The sequence below is a fragment of the Pelodiscus sinensis genome, chromosome 2, assembly GCF_049634645.1.
Source record: "Pelodiscus sinensis isolate JC-2024 chromosome 2, ASM4963464v1, whole genome shotgun sequence".
NCBI classification, from domain to species: Eukaryota; Metazoa; Chordata; order Testudines; family Trionychidae; genus Pelodiscus; species Pelodiscus sinensis.
In genome coordinates, this window is record NC_134712.1 from 227,491,365 (window position 1) to 227,518,741 (window position 27,377).

Below are 27,377 nucleotides of genomic sequence, written 5' to 3' on the forward strand. Positions count from 1 at the left end.
GCAATATATTATAATATAGCATAATTGTAAACATCTTACCTGTTCTACAGTCCAGGAGGTCCCTCTTTTTGGAACCAATGAAATGAAATGCAAGGCAATGTCTATTTCATTTCCGGGGTCTGTTTTATTCAAGAGATCCATAGCACCGCATTGGCATATTGGCACCTAAATGTGGTGCCTATATCACGAAGTATTTATTAGTGCACAACAGTATTACATTTGTAAATCAATACCTAGGATTACAGTTCCCAAGTAGCTCTAGCTATTGGATAGAATTTGATTTTATAACATTTCAAAGTTTGCTAGGGGTGGGTGAATGTAGGAGGGAATCCCGAATAGCAAAATTGCTTGGGTGAGTGCTATGTACTAAGAAAGGAATTAGCATCTCAGTAAGCAGATCTCTTCGGGGCTGATATTGATCAGGCCCTGCCTGTGTGTTTGCCTGGGGCTGTTTGGAGGATAATTGAGTGTCAGTCTGTCTGTGTTGTCTCACTGGCGCCGGGTGCTTTTGGATTTGCTAATTCTCGCTAAGTGTCTATTGCCGGCTACTCCCACTACATCTCGCCCAACAAGCAGCCCGGCTCCTTCCAGCCACCCGTCTGTCTGCTCGGGCTCTATTGATCCCGAACAAATAAATACACAAAAATGAAAACGACATGCTCCTGTCTCCCCGCGGCCGGCTGGCGCAGCCTTGGCTCTGCCGATCGCTTCGGACCCCGCTTCCCTTCCCTGTCCCCGCAGCAGCCGGCCTGGGGCTGGGGCCGGTCCCCGGGGCTCTGGTTCGGAAGAGCTGGCTGAGCAGGGCGCGGAGGAGCTGGGGGCGGGCGGGGCAGCGCACAGCGCGAGGCTAGGGGAGGCCTGGGGGCGCCCCTGGCGGGGCGGGAAGGCGGGGCGCGTGGTGTGTCCCGCGGGGACAGGGCTCTCGGGCTGGGACGACAGCGTTGGGCATGAATTGCTGAGCCCCCTTCGCGGGCTCCCGGCGCGGCCCGGCTGTGGTGAGTGGCAGAGGAGCGGAGCCTATGAGAGCGGCGCTGGGAGGAGCGAGGGGCGGGCCCTGGGGCAGGCTGGGCAGCCGCGGAGCTATTTACAGCCTGGGAGGCTCCAGCCGCTGCCAAAGCTCGAGTCGGTGGCTGCGGGGCTCGGCGACGCTCTGGCCGGGCAGAGCTGCGGGCTCGCCCTGCTGCCAGATGTGGCTGCGGCTGGAGAACGGCCCCCACGGCGTGTGATCAGCCGGGCTGCTCCGCCTAGGGCGCTGCGCGCTGCCGCTTCCCGAGGCTGGCGGGGGGGAGACAGCCGCGGGCACCGGCGGGAGTCCACACGCTGCCCGCGCCGGGCGCTCGAGTGTGGCGCTGCGAGCTTCAGCGAGCCCTGGCGGGAGCCCTGAGCACGGCCGGGGAGAGGCCAGGGGGGCGGTTAAATGGATCGCCATTCCAGCTACAGCTTCATCTGGCTGCAACTGGAGCTGTGCGCCATGGCCATCCTGCTGACCCGAGGTGAGGGGCCGGGTGCGGGGCTACGCTGGGGCCCGCGGGGAGGGGTGCGGGGCGGCTGTGCGGTGGCAGGGCGCCTGCGTGCGGGGAAGGGCAGAGGGAGAGTAGATAGGGTGGCTCTGAACCCCCTTTTCCAAGCTAGAGGGCGCAACCTCCCCTGCCAGCCTTGCACTCCAGCTGGGAGGCTCCCTTGAACCGGGGTTTTCTCTCCCCGGCTCCGCTGGGAGCCCCCTGCCGAGCACTCCGCTCTGCCTTTGAAGCCCAGTGCCAAGCCTTTGTTCGCGTGTAATGTTTCCTCCGCTGAGCCGCGCAGGCTGGGACAAGCTCGCTTCTCCTTGGAAGTAGCAGTGACTGATCCCTTTTTTCCCCCTTTCTCTCTCCCTGCTTTCCCCGTCCCTACCTCGCTGCTAGAGCCTTGCCCCGGCTCATTGATGGAAGTCAGACCTTAAGGGCAAGCGGTTGTCAAAATGTTTGTGTTAGTCTGCCTTTAATGAATTTCTGACCGCTTCCAGCCATGGAGCCGGGCCATCTAGCGGCACACTGCCCCTTTGAGAGCTCCGGCGAGGTTTTACTGTGTGGAGCCCTGAGTGCCGGAACAGGGCACATAGCCTCGCCGCCCCCCAAGCGCTCGGTTTCTTTGTAAACTCTAGATCAGAGTGAACTAATGCCAGCCCCACGCCTCCTTCTCTACTTCTAAAAACTAGTAGTGGATTCGAAACGTGTCTAGCTTCCTGTTGCAATTGCTTCATTGCTGTAAATAGGTATGAAGTTTAAACACACTTAGTTTAGATTACTGTCTCCATACAATTCAGTGGCTGCTTAGCTAGCCTTTGTAAGGGGAAAGGTCACCATTTTGGCTCCTTATAATTGCTAAGATCCACGGAGGTTAAAGGATAAACTAGCACAGTGATGATGTGCTGTTATTTATTTATTTTGGAAGTAAGGGTGTAATTAACCCTAAATAACAGCCTTTGCAGCAGGCGGAGGAAAGCCTTCTGGCCCCATCAAAGGCAGGAGAACAGGGAGTGACTGAGTGATGTGAAGTCACAGATACTGAAACTATGTGCCTGATAATGATATAATTAGGGGCTCATAGACTTCTGGCTGCTGCTGACTTCAAAAGCCTGAAGAGAAGCCTGCAGTCTCTCCTGTAGCCATCTTGACTAAAAGCAGACATTTTTCTTTAATGGCTATATACAGTAACAAGAAAGAGGAAGGAACAGAAGGGCATTGTTCAGTTTCAAAATACCTAATACCCTTTCTGGCCTTTTGCATAGCACAGGAAGAAACTTTATGAATCGACAGAAATACAGTTTTAATACAAAGTCCATTCTGTTCTACTAAAAATGTGGCTTTAATTAAAATGGAGTTGTAATAACCCAATGACTAGAATGTCAAATTTTGTTTATAAAACTTGTCTTGGGTCAAAGTAGAATTTAAGCAGGGTCATATAAGCAAAATAAAAGTATGCTTAGTGTTTCATGTTCTTCCATATGATGAGCTTAATAGGACAGTCAACTTTGTTCTTGGCTTAGAAAGTTAATAAATTATATTAACTGTGAATTGATACTTTTTTCCTCCCCTCCAAAAAGTAAGTTCTGTGATTGTACATAAGAAAGCAGAGAAAAAACCTGCTTACTAATTTATAGGAAGGGTAACTCATGAAACCAAGAGAAGTTTGGCTCCTTCAGCCTAAAGGTCCAAGGGAGTTAATGCAAGCTGGAGCGACAGACAAGAGCTCTGTCATTTGGCTTCTATTAAGCAGAGTTATTAAAGAGCAGCAGGGACTTGAGGGCCCAGAGCCTGCAGGGAGAGCTTGGGCCTAAGATGGGCTGAAGTCTGGAAGTTAATTTGACTCCTTTCCCAGTCATCTCTTGTTATTTTAAGCTTAAGTGGGGAGGCGGCAGTAAAAAGGGTTTATTTTCAGAGTAGATGTTTCTATCAAGAAGTCTGACAATTCATCTAACTTTGAAAGTATCCCTGCATCTGTGGTAGGTAATTCACCAATAACTGAACTGGTGGAAGTCTTTAAGTAAATCTGCACTTGTAACGATGACTCCAGAAACTGCCTTCCAGTTCATTCTTTGAACTAATGGAATATTGAAATAGATTTGAGTTATAACTTGCCTAGAAAGAATAAGGTGAAGTTTTCCTTACCGTACAGGATGTGTGTATAATCATAACTGGCGGTTTGGAGAGCACAAAATGAAGCATTTTATGTAGAACTTTTTTTATCGCTTCCCTTCAGAGATGTTTGAGGTTTCCTGAGAGATTTTTTTAATATATACAACCGGTAGAAATGTTTCCCCTTTTTTTTGACCACATGTTGGATTAAATGCAAAACTAGGGGAGGAGATTTCAGTAGCACCCCTTCTTATGATTTTCCATTGAGTTGAAAGAAATTGACTTTGGCAAACAAACCACTAATTGTAAACTGCACCATTCCTGTTAGATTTATTACAAAAAAAATCTTTAAAAAGCCCTGTTGCATGAAAAGCTCTTCATAGGAAAAAGTTCCTTTTCTGAAGAGATCACAAATAGCTGCCCAATTTCACTAGTTGAAACTTTCCTGACTTGGAATTTCTATATTCTAATGATTCTAGCTGATAACTTTATAAGATGTTAGCTAAAGTTCTTAAACCTTAGCATAGCCCTGAGAGATAATAAACAGTTCTGCAGTTCCGATTACATATGACAATCAAACTCTGGAAATCCTGCTGTGTACTTAAAAGGAGTAATGCAAACTTGATAAAAGAATAGTTTTCAACAATCTAAATTCTAAAGCACTGCTGTAACACTGTTAGCTTTTGGGGAGAGAAAGGGATTGTTTCTCTTTAAATAAGGATTGGTTTGATATGTTTAGTGAATAGAAAAAAAATCTAGCAGGTATACAGATGTGGGTAAATGTTTTGTCTAGCTGCATGACCCCCCCCCCCCCCCCAAAACCCTAGTCTTAATAAAGCTTAAAGTGTGACACTTTCATTATTCCTGCTTTTATCAGTAGTTATTGGTATTCTGTTGGTTTCCCAAAGGCCCTGATCAGGAATTAGGGCCCCAGTGTGGTAGGCACTACTCAGAAACAGAAAATGACCTAACTTTGCTCTGCAGGGTTTACAATCTATAGTGACCAAAATAAAATACTTTTTTTTTTTTAGGTGAAATTAGATGCTACTGTGATGCTGCACACTGTGTTGCAACTGGCTATATGTGCAAATCTGAACTGAATGCCTGCTTCTCCAGACTGCTTGACCCGCAGAACACAAATTCCCCACTTACTCATGGCTGCTTGGACACTATTGCAAACACAGCTGACATCTGCCAAGCTAAACAGGCACAAAACCACTCCGGCACCACCATGCCCACATTGGAATGCTGTCATGAAGATATGTGCAATTACAGAGGACTGCATGATGTTCTCTCTCCTCCCAAGGGTGAGACCTCAGGTAGAGAAAGCAGTTTCAACTAAATCTCTGATCTTTAGGCTTGTGACAGCCAAGACCTTGTATGTCTGCTATTGATTTTGTTGTTAATGTAATTAGAGATACCAGAGGGAGAAGCATGTGGTGGGATGCAGAGATGGCTGAGTAGCTTTTATATCTGCATTAGCATTAGATGTCTGCCTGTAATGCTTGCTTCTCCACATTTCTAAGACTATTCCTGCCAGTGTAAGTATTAGTAGTACTTACACTGGCAGTTGATTTAATGAGTAACAAACATTTTCTTTCTTCTAGAAAAGGTTCAGAGAAATTGGTAGAGTACCTGTGTGTAGGTACCTTCCAGTGTGAAGTTATACAAACAGCAACTTTTAGTGTGTGGTTTAAGGAATTGCTAAATTTAAAATCATTTTTAGCTGAAACACAAACTTGACCTTGTTTTCCTTTTTGCAGGACAGGGGAGCAGATATCAGCATGACAACAGCAGAAATCTCATCACAAAAGTTCAGGAGTTGACCTCTTCAAAAGAACTGTGGTTCAGAGCAGCTGTAATTGCTGTTCCTATAGCTGGTGGGCTGATCTTAGTGCTGCTTATCATGCTAGCTTTGCGGATGCTCAGGAGTGAAAACAAAAGACTGCAGGATCAACGGCAGCAAATGCTTTCCCGTTTGCACTACAGTTTTCATGGACATCATTCGAAAAAAGGACAGATGGCAAAGCTAGACTTGGAATGCATGGTGCCAGTAACTGGTCACGAAAACTGCTGCATGACCTGTGATAAAATGAGACAGACAGACCTCAGCAATGATAAAATTCTTTCATTAGTCCACTGGGGAATGTACAGCGGGCATGGAAAGCTGGAATTTGTATGACCAACTCTTTTTTTTTTTTTTTAATTTTGTCTGAGCTAAACTTACTAGGAAAACTCTCAAAGGCCTTTGGGTTCTGCTGGACAGGAGCACTTTATCTTAAACCCTCTATTCTTTTTTGAGAAACAAAGGACCTCTGCAAACAGAACTTTGGATATTTCCTCCGAAGGATTCCTGAAGTTGTCTTATTTGCACAGAGTAAAATACACTCAATGTATTGTTCGCTTTAAAATTATGAAAGCAAAAGTTAGAAGTTGTACACACTGTCATGTGTTTTGAGCTGTAAGGAGCTGAGAATTGAACTTAATAAACTGTCTACAAGCTCCTATGTTTCCTGACTTATTGTAAAAATTTTTAAATATATATATTTTGTCTGAAACTTTCTCGTGGTCTTTTTTTTTTTAATATTAAAGCTATTGTCAGGTGACACTAGTATTCAGGATAGAACTGTATAACGTCTTTAACTGTGTTCTCCTCCTGTAAAGTCCATCTTCCTGCAGTGGCAGAAGTGACCTTTTCTTTTCTCTGAAAGGTCTGCTCTGTGTCTTTGAATAGCCAACAGTGAGTCCACTTCTACCAGTTATTCCATTGCCTGACTGTTTAATGTGTTGTCCCATTCTTGCCACCCCCAGCTCATTTTTTTTTTTCTTTTCCCCTGTTGTAGCTACAAGGCTGATTTCTTTGTTTTGTTCTTGATTAACTGTCCCTCTTCCCACATAAACATGCATTCATCTACGTAAACATAATTGGCCAGTAAATCTTGTGTCTTGGCTTAATATTGCTAGTCTTTATCTTTTTCCCTTGTAGCTCTTAACTGCTGAAAAATCTTTTTTTTTTTTTTTTTAAATACTTTCCTCAGAACCAAGTCCATTTGATTATTTAGTGAGTGGCTGCCTCTTTGGTGTTCTAAATTGAAAAATCAACAAGATGTTCACAAACTCCAGCTCCTTTTCTAGTATTCCTGCGTAAGCTGCTTTCTTCCATTCCAAGTTTGAATTTAGTTTAGTTTTTGTTCTTCAAAAACATTAGTTGGCTTTATTTAATAGCACTTAATGAAGTCAAGGCTTAGTTGTTAAAGAGCCTGGAGCAATTGAGGGCATAGAATATTTCTTCTGTTGTATGCTGTAATTAAAGTGGACTTTCTGGAAAAGCAGGTACCATGATTTTGGGGGGGGGGGGGGGGGGGAACCAAACCCAAAGTAGTGCTCTTTTAAGTGGCTCTCTAAGTAACAAGCAGTATGAACTGAGAACTGACTAAAATATAATGGTTACCTTGCATTTTTACACATTCAAATCACTCCTAAACACTGACTAATCTTCAGACCTACTTCAAAGGGGGTGGGGTTTAAGTATTATCCACTTTGTGCAGATTAGGAAACTGAAGTAGAGACATGAAACAACTTGCCCAAGGTCAAAACAGTGAGTCGGTGTAGCTGAGTGTAGGTCAAGAATGCCCTGCACTGTGTGTGCACAGTCTGTCTCTTTAGTGGCAGCATGGTCGACTTGGAGGACTGTGAGCCCCAGTTAGCTGGCATGGACCAGTCACAAGTTCTTAATTGTGCTGTAGACAGACCAAGTCTGTCTTGCCTTTTCAGTTGCAACACTTACATGGACCCCAGGAGCAGAAACTGCCTAAGTGTAACATTCAGATTCTTATCTCAATCTTCCTTTCTAGCTGACATTCCAAAATGTTCTTAGGTCTTCTATTGCTCTCTTACTCAGTGTTTTAATTTATATTAAATGCTTGTGTTGGGTTGGTAACTGTTCAGCCAAATATACTCCATACTTGGGAGCTATTTTTATGTAGATGGAACCCACTGTTGAACTGAAACAGGCACAGAAGTGGTGCCAAATTCAGAGCCAGTATAAATCTAATGAAAATGACTGCTGTGGGTTGAAGTGGTATTGACACTTTGCTAATATTCCTTCCAACTCCCTGGGGAATCTTTCTCTGCAAGTCCTATAGTCCATTTCAAGCACCTTGTGACCTGAGTCATTGGTTGTTACTACTAGGTCCTCAGGTATTCAAAGCAGCACCTTCCCTTTCTAGGCAAATGACTGCAATGCTCTACTGTTCCCTTTGCAATGAAGATACTGCTTTAGTGGCTGGGAGGGAGCAGGGCCATTTACCTTCCCCACGGACAATTTGAGCAATTTGTAGCCACAGGCTCCCTGGGGGTAGATCCACAGTGCAGCTAGGAGCATACTTCCCTGCTCAGGCAGACACAGGCTAGCTCTGCAGTGAAGAGAGCAGCACAGTAAGGAGCAGCTGGAGTAGGAGCTTGGGCTAGTGGCACGAGTATGTGGTCTGTACTCTAGCAGCAGCTTGGGATTCATGCATGTGCTGCTCTTAGCTACTCTATTTGAGCTTATGCTTATCCAGCATACATGGGAAGCAGGTTCACATTCCTGCCCATCTCAGTGCCTAGCCAGCTCTGTTTCAGTTCTCTGGTTGGCAGCTGATAGAGAGGGCAGTAAAGACCTAGTCCTTTTCCTGTAATGTACCTAGAGTTTGGTCACTGGCACACTTGGCAAGTGTTAAGCCTACATCATACCCAGCCACTTAATCCATTCACAATGAAATATAGGGCTCTCACCTCTCTTTTTTGAGTGAGGAGGGGAGGATCATGTGTTAGCTCTAGTCAAGCAAACCCATATGCTAAGGTCAAACACCTCTGCTCTTTTGACTCATTTTAGGGGTGCAATGCTAGTGATTAGGTCCACAAGGTGTTTTCACTGGAACAATGGATTCAAAGAGCTAGAGAAACCAGGAACAAGAAGTGTGTATTTTCATGTATAAGACAGTATGGGACTTGATTACTTTTCTGTCTGCTATACTTTAGGGCTACGTCTACACTGGCATGAATATCCGAAAATGCTTTTAACGGAATTCCGTTAAAAGCATTTTCGGAAAAGCGCGTCTAGATTGGCAGGATGCTTTTCCACAAAAGCACTTTTTGCAGAAAAGCGTCGTGGCCAATCTAGACACGGTTTTCCGCAAAAAAGCCCCGATCGCCTTTTTCATGATCGGGGCTTTTTTGCAGAAAACAGTACTATGCTGTCTACACTGGCAGTTTTGCGCAAAAGTCTTTCGGAAAAAGACTTTTGCCTGAACGGGAGCAGCATAGTTTTTCCGGAAAAGCACTGATGATTTTACATGAGATCGTCAGTGCTTCTGCGGAAATTCAAGTGGCCAGTGTAGACAGCTGGCAAGTTTTTCCGCAAAAGCAGATGATTTTGCGGAAAAACTTGCCAGTCTAGACACAGCCTATGGGTGCGTCTAGACTGGCAAGATTTTGCGCAAAAGCACTTGCTTTTGCTCAAAATCTTGCCGCCTGTCTACACTGGCCACGAGTATTTGCGCAAGAACAGTGACTTTGTACTGTACAAAAATCAGTGGTTCTTGTGTAAATACTCCGATGCTCTCGCTCAGGGGTAAACCCTCTTGCGCAAGTATTCTTGTGCAAGAGGGCCAGTGTAGACAGCCAAGTTAATCTCTTGCGCAAGAAAGCCCTATGGCTAAAATGGCCATCAGAGTTTTCTTGTGCAGGATAGCGTCTACAGTGGCATGGATGCTTTTGCGCAAAAGCAAATCTTTTGCGCAAAGGCACTTGCCAGTATAGACACTCTCTTGCGCAAATACTTTTAACGGAAAAACTTTTCCGTTAAAAGTATTTGCGCAAAATCATGCCAGTCTAGACGCAGCCTAGGAGCAAACTGAACTGTCTGGGCTAAACAGCTGAAAGGTTGTCCAGATGTGAGATCTGGAATAACAGATAAAAACATTGAGATTGTAAATGCAATGAGTGAAGCATGCTGCAAAATCTTAAAGCCTTCTCTACACTTCTTTCTCACCAGGGCAGCTGCCCCAGGGAGAACAGTGGTAGGTGTTCTAGGACAGTGTTTCTCAACCAGTGTCTGTCAACACTACAGTTTTTGTCAGAAAACCCCCATTTTTCTGACAAAACCTGAGTTACGTCCACAGTGCAATCTCTTTCTTCTGAAAGTAAATTGAAATAACAGAGGAGGAGGTGTTGGTAATTCTCTTTCTATGAGGAAGAAGCCTTTTTCCGAAAGAGCTCTTTCACAAAAAAGTGTATGTGGACGGGGAAGAAGGGAGCTCTTTCAAAAGAAGAGGAAAAAGCACTGGTGGCCACTCCATCCATAGTAATCATGGCTTAAATGTGAGTAGTAATAGAGAGGTAGCCATGTTAGTCTGATCTTGCAAAAACAAAAGGAAAAACTATGTAGCACTTTAAAGACTAACAAGATGGTTTAATAGGTGATGAGCTTTTGTGGGCCAGACCCACTTCCTCAGATCACATTCTGGAAGAGAAGTGGCATGACCATATATACCAAAGGAATACAATGAAAAAAGTGAACACATTATTAAACTGACAAATCAGATTTAGCACAGAAGGTGGGGTGAGGGAGAGGGATGGAGAGAATAGCTATTTATGAATCAATGAACGGCTAATCAGGGGTGATAATTGGGGAAGCTATCTTTGTAATGGTTAAGGTAATTAGCATCTTTGTTAAGGCCCGTTCGTAAAGTGTCAAATTTAAGCATGAAAGAAAGAAATGAAGTTTCCCTCTGTAATCTGGTGTTAAAGTCTCTTTGAAGTACGATGCATGTAGTAAGGTCGTTAAGATTATGTCCAGGTAGGCTGAAAGGCATCCACTCTGAATGGACACTTATCTTTTGAAAAAGCAGATTGCTTTTTCCGTGTGCTTTTTTGTGTGGATGCTCTCTTTCAGAAGTTTTTTGGAAGATTTCTTGTGAAAAAAGGTTCTTCTGAAAGAAGCCTGCTGTCTAGACATAGGCCTAGTGGTACAAGTACCCTTAGTGGTACTTGAGAGAAGTCTGGAGGGCGATGGGGGAAGTATGTCACCACAACTGAAATTTAGAGAAAACTGAATTTTTGTGTTTATGGCACTTTGTACTTTTTACACCCAAAAATGTCATTGCTCACTCACCTACCGATTAAGTTGTTTAAACAAATGTGTTGCAAATTTTGTGTGTAGAAATGTGATAAAAAATGTGGTAGAAATTTTTTTGTGTGTGTCTGAAAGCTGTAGGCACTGGGGGTACTTATAATTTTTTTTAAATGGGTACTTTATAAAAAAAGGTTGAGAAATGCTGTTCCAGGACACACAGACAAGCTCCGGTGGCTGCCAGTGTTGCGACCTCATCGTGCTTCAAATCCTGGTTGGCTAGTGAATTGGTTTTCAAACTTCTTTTTCGCAAGATCCAGTTGAAGAAAATTGTTGATGCCTGTGCCTCAACATAATTTGACTAGAGTGTGGGCTCTGGATAGGGCCAAGGATGAGAGCTTTGGAGTGTGTGTGTGTGTGGGGGGGAGGGGTCAGGACAGGGCAGGAGAGGCTTATCTTGAGCAGCTCCCGGTCAGGGGTGCTAAGACGGCCTTCCTGCCTCTCCTGGCACTGCAGTCCTTGCTGTGCCCCAGAAGCAGCCAGCAGCAGGTTCCCAGCCTATGGGAGAGCAGAGCTCGTGCTCAGGGCAGGAGTAGTATGTGGAACTGCCCCCACCACCTAAGAGCCAGCCTTGTTGTTGACCACATCTGGGGGACAGTGCAGTCTGTGGTGCCAGGACAGGGAGGTAGCCTGTCTTAACATCTCCACTGGTTACCCTGCAGCAATGAGACCCAATGCCTGACATTCCACAACCTGATACTGGGCCATGACCCATAGTTTGAAACCACTCAGCTAGTGGTTTTATGCCCATCAACTCATGTAGAAACGTGCCTGGTTTTACAACAGGTTACACAAAAAGCACTAGCAAAGTCAGTACAAACTAAAGTTTCATAGACAGTGATTTAGATACATTTCATAGTAAACAGTGTAAGTCAAGTATTTATAGCCTAAATGATATATAATGATGTGAGGGAAATGAGAAAGTCAGCAATTGCTCAGTAATAGTGGGTGGGGACTCTCATAGGGTATGTCTATGCTACAGCGTTATTTCAAAATATCTAATTACGAAATAGCTTATTTCGAAATAATGCCTCTACACACAAAATGTAGTTCAAAATAGCACGTCCACACTGAGTGGACGCTGAATTGCATTGAAGGCTGACCGGAACCAGGTCTGGCAGGGCATCAGGTCAGGAGTTACTTTGTGTGACTGCTGCCTGACGCTATCTGACACCTGTGCTTAAAGAGACCTCTCCCCTGGACAGCTGGTTCTTAGCTTTCCCTGCTTGCTTGCCTAACTCGATGAGGGACAGCAAAGCATTTTGTCTCTGCGTGTTGTGGTTGCCCTCACTCGGGACACCACAGCACTCTGCAACATGGAGCCAGAGCTGCCCCTGGGCACTCTGGAGCTTCTCGTGGACGCGTTGCTGTGAGCCTGGCTGCACTTTCTGCAGACTGCCATCCAGGAGGTCCATCGGGGGGCTGTCAGTATCCAGGAGGCCCTGCAGGATTGCTTCCACCCTGAGGAGCACTAAGAACCTCCCTGGTCTGCCCCACTGGGGGCTTGTGCCTCATTCCTCCCTCATGTCCTTCCACTTACCCCACCCTAACCCATCTTCCTGATGTCAAATAAAATACACATATTTAATGAACACAAACTCTCTTTATTTAACAAAACTGGGGGGGGGGGGTTAAACTCTGGTGAGACTGGGGAAAGGAGTCAGGAGAGGGGAGAAGAAAGGGTGGGAGAGGGGAGGGGGAAACCTGGGAGGAGGGAGCTGGAAGCGGGAAGAAGGGGGAGGGGAGGCTCAGGGTTGGGGGTCTTGCCGAACCAACTTGATTTTCATGAGAACCTGCTCCAGGGTTCGCATGTGGTGTTTGGTGTCCAGGCTGGCAGCTATCCTGCCATAGACAGCTGTGTTCCTCCATCTAGTGCAGAGATCATGGATGTTGGAGGCATCCCCCTCAAACCTGAATAAGGTCCATGATCTCCACCCTGGACCAGGAAGGTGCCCACCTTCTCTGGGCCCTGGCAGGCTCCTGGGAGCTGGCAGACTGCCCCTGGGGAGTGGTGGAGGGCTGGCTGCCAGTGGCTTGCTGGCTCATGTTTTGGAGCCACTGGGTCAGGGGCAGTGACTACTGGCTCTGGGCTGGCAGGCTTGGAGGTGGCACAGGCACTGTGGCCAGAGTCTACCCCTTTAAGGCCTCTGGGGAGGGGAGAGGGAGAGGAGTGTTCTTGGTTGAGGCCAGAGTGGCCACCAGGGCACCCTGGGAAGGCTGGAGGCCCCCATTTAGAAATAAAGTGTCTACACAGCACTTATTTCGAAATAGCAATATCAAAATTGGCGTTATTCCTTGTGGATTGAGGTTTACTAATTTTGAAATAAGCCCTCCACTATTTTGAATTAATTTTGAAATAACAGAATGGCTGTGTAGATGCTAGGATAGTTATTTCAAAATAATGGCTGTTATTTTGAAATAACTTTGCTGTGTAGACATACCCTTAGACTTGTATGTCGGTGATTTTGTATGTTTTTACATGAGGTGAAAGTTAGGGGGTATGCAAGACAAATCAGACTCTGGGAAGGGGTACAGCAGTCTGGAAAGGTTGGGCTAGTCTATTCTTGTGCTTCCACTCCAGCTGAAGTTGTGATGATGGTAATGAGTCTATGAAAACTACCTCTGTAGAGAGAATCTGAGATTTAAAATTGGCTGAAGAGAGTTTGAACCTCCCTTCACTGTAGCCTAACAACAAAGAAGGCCCATATCCAGTGTTTGCTAGTTGAGGTACATTATAAATAACTAAATAGGCATTTTTGTAGTACCTGCACACCTCTAAAATCTGAAATACATTTTCCACTATGCTTATTTAAATGGCTAGGTGCCCAGTCATGCTACGTTGTGTTCAAACACAGAACAGGAGACCATCCTGTCTCAAAGAGTTTGTTCTTTAATCAAGCAGAGAAATGTATCAAGGCTAAAAAATGGAGCCCTCTGGATTGGGATGGTTGCTGGTAAAGAGAGATTTTAAATATATTTAAATAAGCATCCTGGGCCTTAATCTTTTGCTATAAAAGTTACAACTCCACCTATTTTCTCAGAGAGCACTTTAAGTTATGGGGAGGAGGGATTAAATGCACCCGCTCCCCTTATTCTTAACAGCAAAGGCCCTGGGAGAGGAATAAATGAAATCAAATGTCCAAGATATAATTAAACTTCCCCAGAGTTCCCTCTCCCCACAATTTCTTGTTCAAAAGAATAGTGGTTGTTGCTTTTCACATGTCTCTGCCAGTCTCAGCCTCCTAAGATTGTATGTCTCCTCTTAGCTCCTGCTGAACTGATTCTATTAAAAACCCTTCACTCTGGAGGGGGTTTGACCTTTTTCAGAAATACCAAATGTGTCTGGTTTGGAAATCACAGACCTTTCTTTTAAAGAGCTTGTAAATCTGGTTTCAATATTGGGTGATTACAGGCTGAGCAGGGAGCTTGAAAGGAACCAGCCAGTTCTAGTAGCAAACTGCTGGGGTTGGGCAGCCAGCTTTGGGTGCGATCCTGGGTCTTGTACCCCTCCTACTTACTCCAGCGTATCTTTGGTGTAAAGTCACCAAAGTCAATAGATTTTTAATGCTTGTGTAACTGGGGTCAGACTCTGGCCCCCAATGCAGTTCCAGGAAGACGTCTCTTTTTTTGTTATGACCCAGGACTTCGGGGGTTGAAGTTTTTGTTATAGCATTATATGCTCCTGTACACATCCAGAGAAACCCTGTAGAACTATATGGTGTTCCTGACTGCATGTGCACACACAGAAGCAAGGGGAAGATGTGATACTTGGTAACAGCTGTATCTCCATCTTCCTTTGCAGTTGCTGTAGCTGTTAAAATAACAGGAACCAAGCAAGTAAAACATAATGCCAATCAATGTCCAATTTTGTTCAGAGTATTCCACAATATTTAAATAAAAGCAATATTTGGTCCTATGACCCAAGGGGGGAGGAGGGAGAGAATTTCCTGAGTAACAAAGATTTCTAGTTAAAAAAAAACAACAACAAAACCCCAGCAACAAAACATTAATAATAAAAGTTGAGGAAAGAGAAGCACAAAAGTGTATCTCAGTAAGCAGACCTGTCTCTCATGATTATATTTTTAAGATGATTACCCAGGGATGTATGTGGCTTTTATTCCAGTGTCTGCTTGTAGTGGAAGTGATGCTGTTCTCACTGGGGTATAGGATTTGGTTAGTGTGAATTGTTATTTTTGGATCAATCATTTTATAATATTTCTATAAAACAATGACAGGTGACAAAAGGGGGGGGACCAGAGTAGTTATCTCTTTGGGCAAAGTCTGAGGTCTCCAGTAATATGAATCAGGCTCTTTCAAAATAAACAAACAATGTCCTTTTCTTTGTTTCACCTCTAACCTTTGTCTGTAGCCTTTATAATCCCTCTGGGCAAATCCTAAAGTAAAACAAATCTCAAGTAAAGGAAATAAGAGCAGTAGCCATGCTGCCTGCAAATTAATGAAGCATTGCACCAGTTGCATTGTCCAGCCAACCTTGAGAAGAAGATTCATTCCCCAACTGATGGTGGGGGGCACCTTGACTGAATTTTCAAAAGCATTTATTTTTGTTACCCAATTTGAGATGTCGTAAAGGGGCATGATTTTCAGAAATGCTGAACACCCCCTCAGAAATCTATGCCCCCTTCATGACAGTCCAGGTTGGGCACTCAAAATCTACCACTTTGGTTTTGCAAATGTAGGCCTTTATCAACACTGATTCCAAATTGTAATCTGACACACAACCCCTGCCCCTTCTTCTTTTTTCTTTATGATTCTTACACCATAGTTTATAACGTCCAGCTCAGATTATGCTGGGTCATACCATGCCATCAATTTTTAGGCTGCCCTCTACTAAGTTCAAAGTAAAAGAGAAACAGTTAATAGCTGTGGGTACATCTACACAGCAGTGCAATTTGAGCTATGCAAATTATGTAGCTTATTTCAAAATAGCTTATTTTGAAATTTGGCTCTGTCTACACATCACTTACTTTGAAATAAATCACTATTCCGCTGAATTCCTTAATCCTCGTACAACGAGGTTTACAGGAAGTTGGAGTAAGAAGCCCTTTATTTTGAAATAACAGGCTTCTTGTGTAGATAGTTTATAACATTATTTCGAAATAACAGATATTATTTCGAAATAACTGTGATGTATAGACATACCTTTAGTGATCGCTCACTCTTTCCTGCTTGCAGGTAAGAAAGATGTAAATAATCTTGATAGCACCTTTCATTTGAATAAGAGCAGGTATGAATTTAAGATTGTGATTTATAAAACCACAAAAACCTGCAAAGCTAAAACGATTTTGTCTTTTACTGGGTTACTTTTTTCTGCTGTAAAGACAACAGAAGTCCATATAATTCAATTCAGTGAGATTGAATAATTCTTTCCACTTTTCCATCAATTATGTTTAAAAAATACTGACTCCAAACAGTATTTTAAACAAATATGGTCTTTAATCATAGACTGAATCACACATATAAGATTAAATGGTTTGTCATGGTTTTCAAACACACAAGATGGGGAATGGATACCTGTCTTTTTCAAAACCACACTGCCATTTTTTAAATTAAAATAATCAAAGAATTTTAAAAGCTGCTTTGTTAAGGCATATCCAGTTTGTATCGAGGGAGAGTAGGGATTCCCACAACTACTATTAGTGGTGTAATTACCATTTGTATAAATAATGTGTTCATGGTGTTTGTTAGACTCTTTCCTTAGTATTAGTTTTTGGGACTGTTTCACCTTAACAGACAGCAGATTACAGAAGTAAATTCCCTTCCTGTCACTTGGAAAGAAAATATTTGTTCAGTAAATCTCTCCTGTGGAACCTGGCTGTGACAGCGGCAAGGGATAAACAATAAAGCTAAGAAGGCTCAGCCATCTTGTTTAACAATGGGTGGTGGGGCGGTTTGTATGCAAATAGAGGCTTGTATTGAAAAGGTTGCTTTGAAATGCTCAATTTGTTTAGTGCTGGCTGTGAAGTCCTCCTCTTTCATCAGTGACAGAAGATTTATTAACTCATTTTTCATGGCTATCAACAATGAATTAGCTTCAGCAGGGTCCCTAAGATTTTTATTAACTGAAGTAGATTTCACAAGCAGATGTGTTATATGCTGTTTCTGTGGCTTAACCCACCCCGACCCTGACCCCACAGATGAGTAAGTGGGTGTGTAACTTTATTCTCACGCATCATCCAGAGAATAAAGTTCTATAATTGTTGTCAATGGAACTATTCTTGCCCCTAATATTAAGCACCACCTTACTGGCTTTATTGGATCAGCGCCTGAGGAACTATTTGTATGAGAGTCACGTTAACAACATGTTAGAGTGTCTGTAGTATTGGGTCAAGGGCATTATACCATGTTAGAGTGTCTGTAGTATTGGGTCAAGGGCATTATACCATGTTAGAGTGTCTGTAGTATTGGGTCAAGGGCATTATACCATGTTTGTGTATTAATTCTGTGAAACTAACAGCCATTGTTGTTAGCGAGGAGTGTGAGCGCTCTGCTGGGGGAGCCTGCACCCCAAGCAGCACCTTCACCCCCACCCTCTGCCCCAGCTCTGAAGTCCCTCACACACTCAGAACCTCTTGCCCTCACTCCAGCCACATGAATTTTGTTATGTGCACACATCACCGTCACATTGGTGCATGTAACAAAATTCATTCCACTCAGGGTGGGAAAAATTAGAGGGAACTTTGTGCCCCAGCCACCTGATCTTTAGGCAAGTTTTGAATCTAGACTTCAGATACCTTACTTGAGACCTTCATAATTACAACCTGGGGGTTGCGGCATGTTTTAGCCCAGTTTCATTTGATAGAAACCCTGTGCCCAAAATAGAGACATGTAACACGGTGAAGAGAAGCAAAGATGCATAGTTCCTGCCCATTTGGGCAGGAAAAATAAATAGAGCCCACCATAGGTCCCAGTCTTTACACATATTGTCCCATTGATTTCTGTTTAGATGGCGTCACTAATTTTAATGGATGTGCTCCCGTAGGTAAGAGTTGCAGGCCTGGATCTGGAGAGAGCATAGAATTTTCAATAACAGGATGAAGTTAACTTCATCAAAGCTCAGAGGGGTAGCCGTGCTAGTCTGAATCTGCAAGAACAATGAGAAGTCCTGTGGCACCTTATAGACTAACAGATATATTAGAGCATAAGCTTTCGTGGGCAAACATAAGAACATAAGAACGGCCGTACTGGGTCAGACCAAAGGTCCATCTAGCCCAGTATCCTGTCTGCCGACAGTGGCCAGCACCAGGTGCCCCAGAGAGGATGGACCGAAGACAATGATCAAGCGATTGTCTCCTGCCATCCCTCTCCAGCCTCTGACAAACAGAGGCCAATGACACCATTTTATCCCCTGGCTAATAGCCTTTTATGGACCTAACCTCCATGAATTTATCCAGCTTCTCTTTAAACTCTATTATAGTCCTAGCCATCACAGTCTTCTCTGGCAAGGAGTTCCACAGGTTGACAACATGCTGTGTGAAGAAGAACTTTCTTTTATTAGTTTTAAACCTGCTACCCATTAATTTCATTTGGTGTCCTCTAGTTCTTCTATTATGGGAACTAATAAATAACGTTTCTTTATCAGCCCTCTCCACACCACTCATGATTTTGTAGACCTCTATCATATCCCCCCTTTTCTAAACTGAAAAGTCCTAGTCGCTTTAACCTCTCCTCATATGGGACCCGTTCCAAACCCCTAATCATTTTAGTTGCCCTTTTCTGAACCCTTTCCAAGGCCAAAATATCTTTTTTGAGGTGAGGAGACCACATCTGTACACAGTATTCAAGATGTGGGCGTACCATAGTTTTATACAGGGGCAGTAAGATATTCTGGGTCTTATTTTCTATCCCTTTCCTAATAATTCCTAGCATCCTATTTGCCTTTTTGACCGCCGCTGCACACTGTGTGGAAGTTTTCAGAGAACTGTCCATGATAACTCCAAGATCTCTTTCCTGATTTGTCGTAGCCAAATTAGCCCCCATCGTACTGTACGTATAGTTGGGGTTATTTTTCCCGATGTGCATTACTTTACACTTATCCACAGCAAAGACTCACTTCGTCAGATGCATGTCGTTGTTCTTTCATCAAAACTGACACAACTGAATAGCAGTAATGGGACTGTAAATGGAAGCATTTTCATCAAGACATGAAGTGCTGTTTTACTATAGAAAGGGAATGGGAATTTTGCCTTAGTTCAAATGGCAGGATCAGACCCAAACAGGAGTTCAGTATTCATCAAATCTTATTTTTTAAAGAAAGCAGTTGAAATAGTAGTAGTAATAATTAAATAATTGTCCTACATGTGATTATAAAATGGCTATGCATAATGTTATCATAAAGTGCTGTACAAAATAAAGTATACAATGCTCACAGCATTACAAGTGAAATAATTCTGAAATGATTCACTTTCCACATCTAAATGTACCTTAGCCATACAATGGAGCAAGACGATGTTTTGATGTTGGATAAAACAGTTATGATGAGAAAGAAGTTAAGTTAGAGGAGGATTACTCTGAGATCATTAGGAAAAGTACAGCACTTTCCCCAAAAAAACAACCAAATTGTTATCTCTTCTATTATTATTATTATTATTAACGTATTACTACTTTCATTATAGTAATGTCTACAGACCCCATCTAAGATTTGGGTCCTGTTTTGCTAGGATCTATACGTATGCATTTGAAGAGACAAACTCCAGTTCAAAGTACTTACAGTCTAAATGGTCACACAGAGAAACGGTAGGAGGGGAAAAAGGGCAACAGAGAGGTGAAGTGACAACTGATCATAGGCCAACTACCCAGCAACCAAACCAGACAACCCACAATCAACCTGTGGACTTCTTTGCCAGAAGATGTTGTGACGATCAAGACTCTAACAAGGTTAAAAAAGAACGAGATAAATTCATGGTGATCTATCAATAGCAGTTAGCCAGGATGGGCACTGGGCAGGGGTGGGTCCCTAGCCTCTGCTTGCCAGAAGCTGGTAATAAGCAATGGAATGAATCACTTCATGATACCTTCAGAAGAGTAGCCAAGTTAGTCTGTAATAGGAAAAACTTAAAAAAACAACTAATAGTCTAGTTGTACCTTGAAGACTAACAAAACATGTAGATGGTATCATGAGCTTTCGTGGGCACAACCCACTTCTTCAGATGAATACGCCAGTCATGTTTTGTTAGTCTTTAAGGTGCAATTAGACTATTTGTTGTTTTTTAAGTTTTTGATGATACCTGTTCTGTTCATTTCCTGTGAAGTACCTGGAGTTGGCCATTGTTGGCAGACAGGATACTGGCTAGTGGACCTTTGGTCTGACCCAATATTGCCGTTCTTATGTAACCTAGCCATGTTTGTTGTGACTATATGGTTAGTGAGGTTTGAATAATAAGTCAGATTTCAAGGATCTCCATATTGAACATTTACTAACTCCAGCACTCAGTTAAAATGAGATTTGCTTACTGCGCCTTGCATTAAAACCACTCTGCAGCTTGGACAGGTGGTGTAGAGAATTTGCTCTGACTGCTTGAGACCATTCCAGGGCTGTACAGAAATGTTTATCTTATCTATAGGAACCCCATGCATTCCACTGCCATTCAGATAACAAAGTTACACACAGAGACTTCCTGTGTGATCTTGGGCTTTTCTGTGGCCATGTCTACACTATGTCTACACCTATGATATCCTGAAAAACCCCCACTGTGGCCCGGAAATGCGTCTTCCGCTTTTTTTCCCCTGCTTTTTCGGAAGCCCTGGCTTCCTCCTCCCACGAGGAAGAAGGGCTCTTCTGAAAGAGGAGGCTTTTCTGAAATTTGGCCCAGTGTAGATGGACCAAATTTCAGAAAAGCCTCTTCCGAAAAAGCTATCGAAGAAAGGTATGCAAATTGCAGAGTGCAATTTGCATACCTTTTCCTGATACATCCTTGTGGTGTAGACATAGCCTATATCTCAATTCCCTGTCTGTAAGAAGAGGATAATAGCACTTCCCTCTCATTGGAGAGTTGTGAGGTTAAACACATGAAAGATTGTGAGGCACTTAGGAGCTTCAGGGGGTAGCCGAGTTACTCTGTTACAGAAAAAACAACAAATGATCTGGTAGCACTTTATAGACTAACGAAACATGTAGATGGTATCATGAGCTTTTGTGGGCACAATCCACTTCTTCAGATGACCAGAGTTATTTATACGGCGCCCAATACTGTAATAGCTGAGATAGCAATATTCCCCCAGTTACTAGCCAGACATGGTGGCCATGCATTCTTTTGAAAATGGGTATTTCGAAAAAAGTGAAACTGCCATCTAGACATGGTTCTTTAGAAAAAAAACCCTTTTTCAAAAGATCCTGTAAACCTTATTTTTTGAGGAGTATAGGATCTTTTGAAAAGGGGTATGTTTTTTGAAAGAACCGCGTCTAGACAGTAATTTCACTTTTGAAATAACCGTTTTTCAAAAGAACGCACGGCTGCCATTATGCCAATGAAGCGCGGGAAATTCAAATCCCGGCTTCATTTGCAATTTCAATCGGTCTAATTTAAATTCCTCTTTTGAAAGAGGGAAGTAGTCTACACAGCCAAAATCTCAGTGGATTTGATAATTGTTTTGATCACAAAAATTACCACCATCACAAATGACATCCTAGGTGTCAGGCTGAGAAGACAGGTCAAAGTATTAAATGAGGATGAAGGCTGAACGGCACCCTTATTTGTAATGAAGGCATAGTGGTGGACCATAGCGGGAAAGTTTGGTGAAAGGGAGACATCTTATCTCTAGAACTTAGAGGCCAGCTCTTATTGCGAGCAATAGACTCACGCAAAGCTGCAAGTGTATAAAAACAAACAAGGCTGCGAGTGTATTTTCCATAGGGTAGGAAGAAGGATGAGAGGTGCCAGATGTAGAGTAGCCTTCAAAATGCTTCTTGTATTTGCATGTAGATCAGATTCTGAGGGCTTCAATTTCCCAAACCTCATTCTCAGAAAAATCACCCCTAACACTGCTCCTGCCATGACTAAGGTTGCAGGAGATGTTTCTTCTCCTCAAGGGGGGCAGGCTGAGTTACAGTGATACTGTGCTTGTCATGGGGGATGGACACATTCATGTTTGAAAGCAGCCAAAGTTTTCCAAATCAGACTAGCCCATATCTTGTGAGAAGTTGTATAAACATTTCCCAGAGGCCATACTGCATCAGAAAAGGCTCCTGGGTCTTGCTTTAGGTTCTTTTCAGCTAAAGGAAGAAAAGGCGAAGGCTGTTTTGGCTGGGGAAATAAGAGAAAAAAATGCAAAGGCACAATTATGAAAATGAAAATGCTGTTCTGCAGTAATGTGGAAAAAGCAAGTAATTAGTAAAAGGAGGAAACAGGAGAGACATATCAACAATTATTGCTGTGCGTGTCTCTCCCTCAAACACAACGTTTAAAAAAACCCTCTGGAATAAACCCAATTAGTCATCAGCTACTAGAGGCAGGAAATGGAACCAAATGACTCAGGGCCACGCAGAACCTCATCCCCAAAATGGTCAGGTGGTTCGGTTTTGTGGAGAGCAATGAGCATGTTCTCCCCCACTCTGTTGCCATGACAGAAGGCCAGAGACCACAGTAGTCCCTGCAGTAATTCTCTTCACTACACTGGGTGCAGTGGTTGTAGGCTCTGTATGTTTGGGGATCCACCGGTCCCACACTACTTCCTACACCATGCTACCCTACTTCATTCCAAACCACTGGAGTGTGAAGTGATGGAAGCCTCACTCTGCAAGGACCTCCCAGTGTACAGGGTAATCATTAATGCTAAGATTGAATTATGGGTATTTTTACTAAAAGTCACGGACAGGTCATGGGCCATAAACAAAAAGTCATGGCTGTGCTCTGCCTATGACTTTGACTATATAAATATCACAAGTAAAACTTAACAGTACTGGCTCCAGGGTCTGACTGCCTCCATCCACCTGCTTCTCCAAGGCCCCAGTGACCATTGCTCAGGCACTCCCAGACCTCTACTCAGGTGTTCCCTGTGGCCAGTTGCAGCCAGTTCAGCTGTCCTTGGAGCAACCCCTGGGACTGCTGCTCAGGTGCTCCCTGTTTTTGTGGCTCGTTTGTCTTAAATTTCACTTTGCTTAAAAAAAACTTTAAAAATGAAAAGTAGTTTCTAGTAGAATTTGAATTTGCCATGTTTGCTGTATAAGTAAGGGTGGATCTGGCCCATGGGCAGGGTGTTTGACTTATCTTCAAGCCATGCCTTATAATAGGTTTAGAATGACACATAATTTGGGAAATTAATCTATTGGACATTACATGGAGCACAAGCACATCACAAACAAATCATTTCAATGGTACTAGTAGATTTGACTGTCCAACCAAAAAAATAATAACAAAGAATAAAACAATAGGGCCAAACTGTCCCCCTTTGTGGATTTTAAAAGGGGTTCGAGATATTGAGACATCCTTGTTAAGACTTATACTTCCACACTAGTATGAGACAGTCCAGTCTGGAAGGTTCACAATTGTATGGCATTCATAGGGTATGTCTAGACTACATGCCTCTGCCAACAGAGGCATGTAAAATAGGCTACCCGACATAGTCAATGAAGTGGGGATTTAATTATCCCCCGCTTAATTAAAATAAAAATGTTCACCTCGCTGTGCTGGCTCAGCTGATCGTCGGCACAGCGCGGCAGTCAAGATGTGAATCGATCGACAGGGAACGCCTTTGTCAACCACTCCCTTATGCCTTGTGAAACGAGGTTTACAGGCGCGGTCAACAAAGGCGTTCCCTGTCGACCGATCCGCGTCTTGACTGCCACACTGTGCCGACGATCAGCTGAGCCGGCACAGCCGGCCATTTTTATTTTAATGAAGCGGGGGATATTTAAGTCACCGCTTCATTGACTATGTCGGGTAGTCTCATTTACATGCCTCTGTTGGCAGAGGCATGGGCTGCGTCTAGATTGGCATGATTTTCCGGAAATGCTTTTAACGGAAAAGTTTTCCGTTAAAAGCATTTTCGGAACAGAGCGTTTAGATTAGCACGGACGCTTTTCTGCAAAAGCACTTTTTGCGGAAAAGCGTCCATGCCAATCTAGATGCGCTTTTCCGCAAAAAAGCCCCGATTGCCATTTTTGCGATCGGGGCTTTTTTGTGGAAAACAAATCTGAGCTGTCTACACTGGCCCTTTTGCGCAAAAGCTTTGTGCAAAAGGGACTTTTGCCTGAACGGGAGCAGAATAGTATTTCTGCAAGAAGCACTGATTTCTTACAGTAGAAAGTCAGTGCTTTTGCGGAAATTGAAGCAGCCAGTATAGACAGCTGGCAAGTTTTTCCGGAAAAGCGGCTGATTTTCTAGAAAAACTGGCCAGTCTAGACACAGCCATGTAGTCTAGACATACCCATACAGCCCTGCAAATCTGTAGGTATCTGCTTTCTATCCATGGATATCCTCATTTGCAGATGTGGATGCAGGTATCTGTGGCTCGTTTTTGAGGATACAGATGCAGATACAATTTTTTTATTTAGAACCCTGCACATTTTTCAGCTCAGTTTTGCAGATACAGATGTGGATGCAGATACAAATATTGCATCTGTGCAGTGGCTTTAGACATTAACATCAGCTGCTGGTCTTCAAATCCCCCATGGAGAGAATGAGTTCTCCTCATACTCAGAGAACCTGAGTATACGAATACTGATAGGTTCAATGATAGTTTTTGTGAGGAATGGAGAGGTAATACCCTTTTCTGGACATTCGGTTAACTCAATTGCCTCTAAGGGTTCAAACCATAGACAGTTGGTCCTATAGAGTCTCCAGGAATGCTAGAGTAGCAGGAAGGGAGATGGCAGGAATCCAGGAGAGCCAATTAAAACTGTGGGATTTTGAACTGGAATTGGTGATCTTCCTGTGACAGTCTTTGTGTGACCAGAGGAGAGCTGGAAGATATGAATTGAGCCAGAGAGCTGGTCACGGAAGATCTAGCAACATCCGCGCCTTGGGAAGGACTAAACTTTGGAATAACAGATATGTGAGTAGAACAGATAATGTTTAGTCAGATGTGTCAGGTTATTTTAGTTATTTTTTGGTTTGTTTGACTTCTCTGTGATGAACACATTTAACTATCTCCTTACACTGTAACTCTCGAAATTGAATCCCAGGGAAGCAATTTGCAGTGTTTTAGTCTTTCTTTTTTCAGTTGCTCTGTAACACCTCACCACCAAGTAATACTTCACCAAATATCCTTTCTTTGCTTTGTTAATGTAAAAGAAATCACCTTTTTAAGACCATGATCTGATACCTGTCTCCTGGAAGGCAGGAGGTTCTGTGTGCACATGCCTGAGACTGCAAGGTCAGCTATTAAGAACAATTTTGGTTTTTTTTAAAGATCTCTATAGAGGAGGATTAAAGAGCTTGAGGGTATCCCACAGGAAGATATTCCCAAATGCATTTTCCTGGCTTCTCAAAGGAGTTTTGCATTTGGGTGATGGCGACGATACCATCTAAGGTCAGGGAATCTGTGACCTTGGGGAGTTTTTAAACAGAAGTATTTAGTGGCAGGGTATTTTAAAGTCTCTTGTGGGCCTCCATCTTCTGCACTCGAAGTGCCAGAGTGGGGAACAGCCATGACAGCTTTTATGTATATTCCTCGTAAGATGACAGGGGTAAGATACCATGGAAAGTGACTTCTTCCACCCTAAAAGAGTCTGATTGCTATGGCCCATGTATGGAGCAGGACTGGGAAGTGAGCACTCCCTCTTCAGCGTTCCTCGCTAGATGGGCTGGTCTTTGCTTCATGCTGCTCGTAGAAGCAGAAGGAACCCTTGAGACCACAGGAAATAAAGAGATTATTCCGTAATATAATTTAACTGTTCTTGGCATTTTATGAAACTCCAATATTCTGGTTTGTGTTTCCTTTGCAATGAAAGAGCAGGACATTTTCCCACCAGTTTTTATAAGGATTTTTTAGTATAGATGGCATGTGCCCTAAAGACATAATTAGTAATCATGCAATCTAGTGGAATGGCTTTGAAGGAGTCTTTCCAGTCTGTTGTGTATAAAATGCACTTTTTAAAAGCTATTTAAGTTGGTGACTGGAATGACTCACAAGTAGATACTGTCTTATCTGAGACTTTAGTGTCTAATGAATGTGCAATATTATCATGCAAGTATCTCTTGAAACCTCTCTCAGATTTCCCTGCTCTGTCCCCCCAAGGCAAACAAATGGAAGTTTAATCCTCTCCCCTGTCTCTGGATAGAAAAGCTTTTGTCGAAATGGAACCTGAAATCTTAAAGTTTAATGCTCTTTCCTTTAACTTCTAGATAATTGTTCTGGGCCTGTACACAGGGGAAGTAAGGGCTTGTCTATGTGAGAAATGGACTGAAATAGTCATTGTGGAATAAGCTGCTCTGTGATAGCACAGTTCTAGATGCTCCATTTCAGAACCAAGGTGATTTTATTTCAGAATAAATGCTGTGCTTGGGAAGTGCACAAAGATTATTCTGGAATGAAAGGATTTATTCTACAATGGAGTATCCCCAAGGGGACTTGATGCAGTCAACAGAATGCTAGCAGGTCTTTTGAGAGAAGTGTGGGCCCCAGCCATGTTTGTGGGGGACCCACTCACCTCCCATTTCACTGTATTTACACAGATATTGCAGAGGTTGGGGTGGGAGGCCCTCCTCTGAGCTCGGGACCCGGTAGAATTGCTCTCCCCCTTCCCCTGCCTCTTGTCAGCCCTGAGTGCTAGCCTGGGATTTGCAAGATCTTGACTCCCATCCCTGCTCTTCCCCAGGACTCCTGTGTGGCCTTGGGCAAGTCATTTAGGTCCAGATCCTCAAAGGTATTAACTCCTACTCATGTCAAGGAGAGTTAGGCACCTAAAGACCTTTGAGGATCTAGCCCATAGTCTTTCTGTGCCTCAATTCCCTTTCTGTAAAATGAGGATCGTAGCACTTCCCTGTCTCTGAGGAGCAGCCGGCTTCAGCTCCGGCAGCTGTCATGTGGCAGGTGGCTGCCAGAGCTGAAGCCAGCTGTTCGTGGCAGCTCTGGGGGCCGGGGTGTACCTCAGCCCTGGTCTCTAGAGCCGTCACGAAGAGCCGGCTTCAGCTCCGGCATCAGCTGCAGATGTGGCGGGAGGCTGCTGCAGCTGAAGCCAGCTGTTCGTGGCAGCCTCTTGATGGACCATAACAGTCTATTTGCATATTCATTATTTGCATAATAAATAGGCAAATATGCAAATAAAATGCTACCAGTCCACCAAAAGTTTGTGAATGGGTTTGACAGCCCCCAGTATAAAAAAGATTGGGAACCACTGATTTAGACCACTAAGGATGTGGGTGTTTGAGACTATTGGAATTTCCTTAGTTTCTGCACTTCAGGGGTTATTCAGTCCTCATCCTATGTGGGTAATAAGAGTTTATACAGAGTAAGGAGAGGACTGATTCTAGTGATGCCTTTTAATTGGCAGCAGGAGAACCTTTGAACACAGAAATACTACTTGCAGAAACACCCCTTGGGCTCAGCTGTTATGTAGCAGAAAGAAAGAAGGGAAGTTCCTTTCATTCACATACCTGGCCCATCAGAGCAGGCTCCAGGCACTCTCTGGT

At 43.6% G+C, this 27,377-nt stretch overlaps 1 protein-coding gene across 2 annotated transcripts; it reads left to right on the plus strand.

Annotated features, from left to right (window-relative positions):
* Positions 1-1,102: 1,102 nt before the first annotated feature.
* Positions 1,103-6,172, plus strand: BAMBI (BMP and activin membrane bound inhibitor). 2 transcript variants are annotated; one of them, XM_014574441.2, is made up of 3 exons: positions 1,103-1,493; positions 4,646-4,933; positions 5,378-6,172. In XM_014574441.2, the coding sequence occupies exons 1-3, from the start codon at positions 1,418-1,420 to the stop codon at positions 5,794-5,796; spliced, it is 783 nt and encodes a 260-aa protein (XP_014429927.2). In that variant the 5' UTR covers positions 1,103-1,417; the 3' UTR covers positions 5,797-6,172. The 2 variants fall into 2 exon arrangements, with proteins under 2 accessions (XP_014429927.2, XP_006124837.2); XM_006124775.2 differs by having other exon boundaries at positions 4,646-4,921.
* Positions 6,173-27,377: the final 21,205 nt, after the last annotated feature.

Excerpts from the sequence above, each read along its gene's own strand:
- BAMBI (XM_014574441.2), top strand. The coding sequence starts at position 1,418 with ATGGATCGCCATTCCAGCTACAGCTTCATCTGGCTGCAACTGGAGCTG. Across the intron at positions 1,494-4,645 it reads GGCCATCCTGCTGACCCGAG|GTGAAATTAGATGCTACTGT; the intron begins GTGAGGGGCCGG and ends TTTTTTTTTTAG. Across the intron at positions 4,934-5,377 it reads TCCCAAGGGTGAGACCTCAG|GACAGGGGAGCAGATATCAG; the intron begins GTAGAGAAAGCA and ends TCCTTTTTGCAG.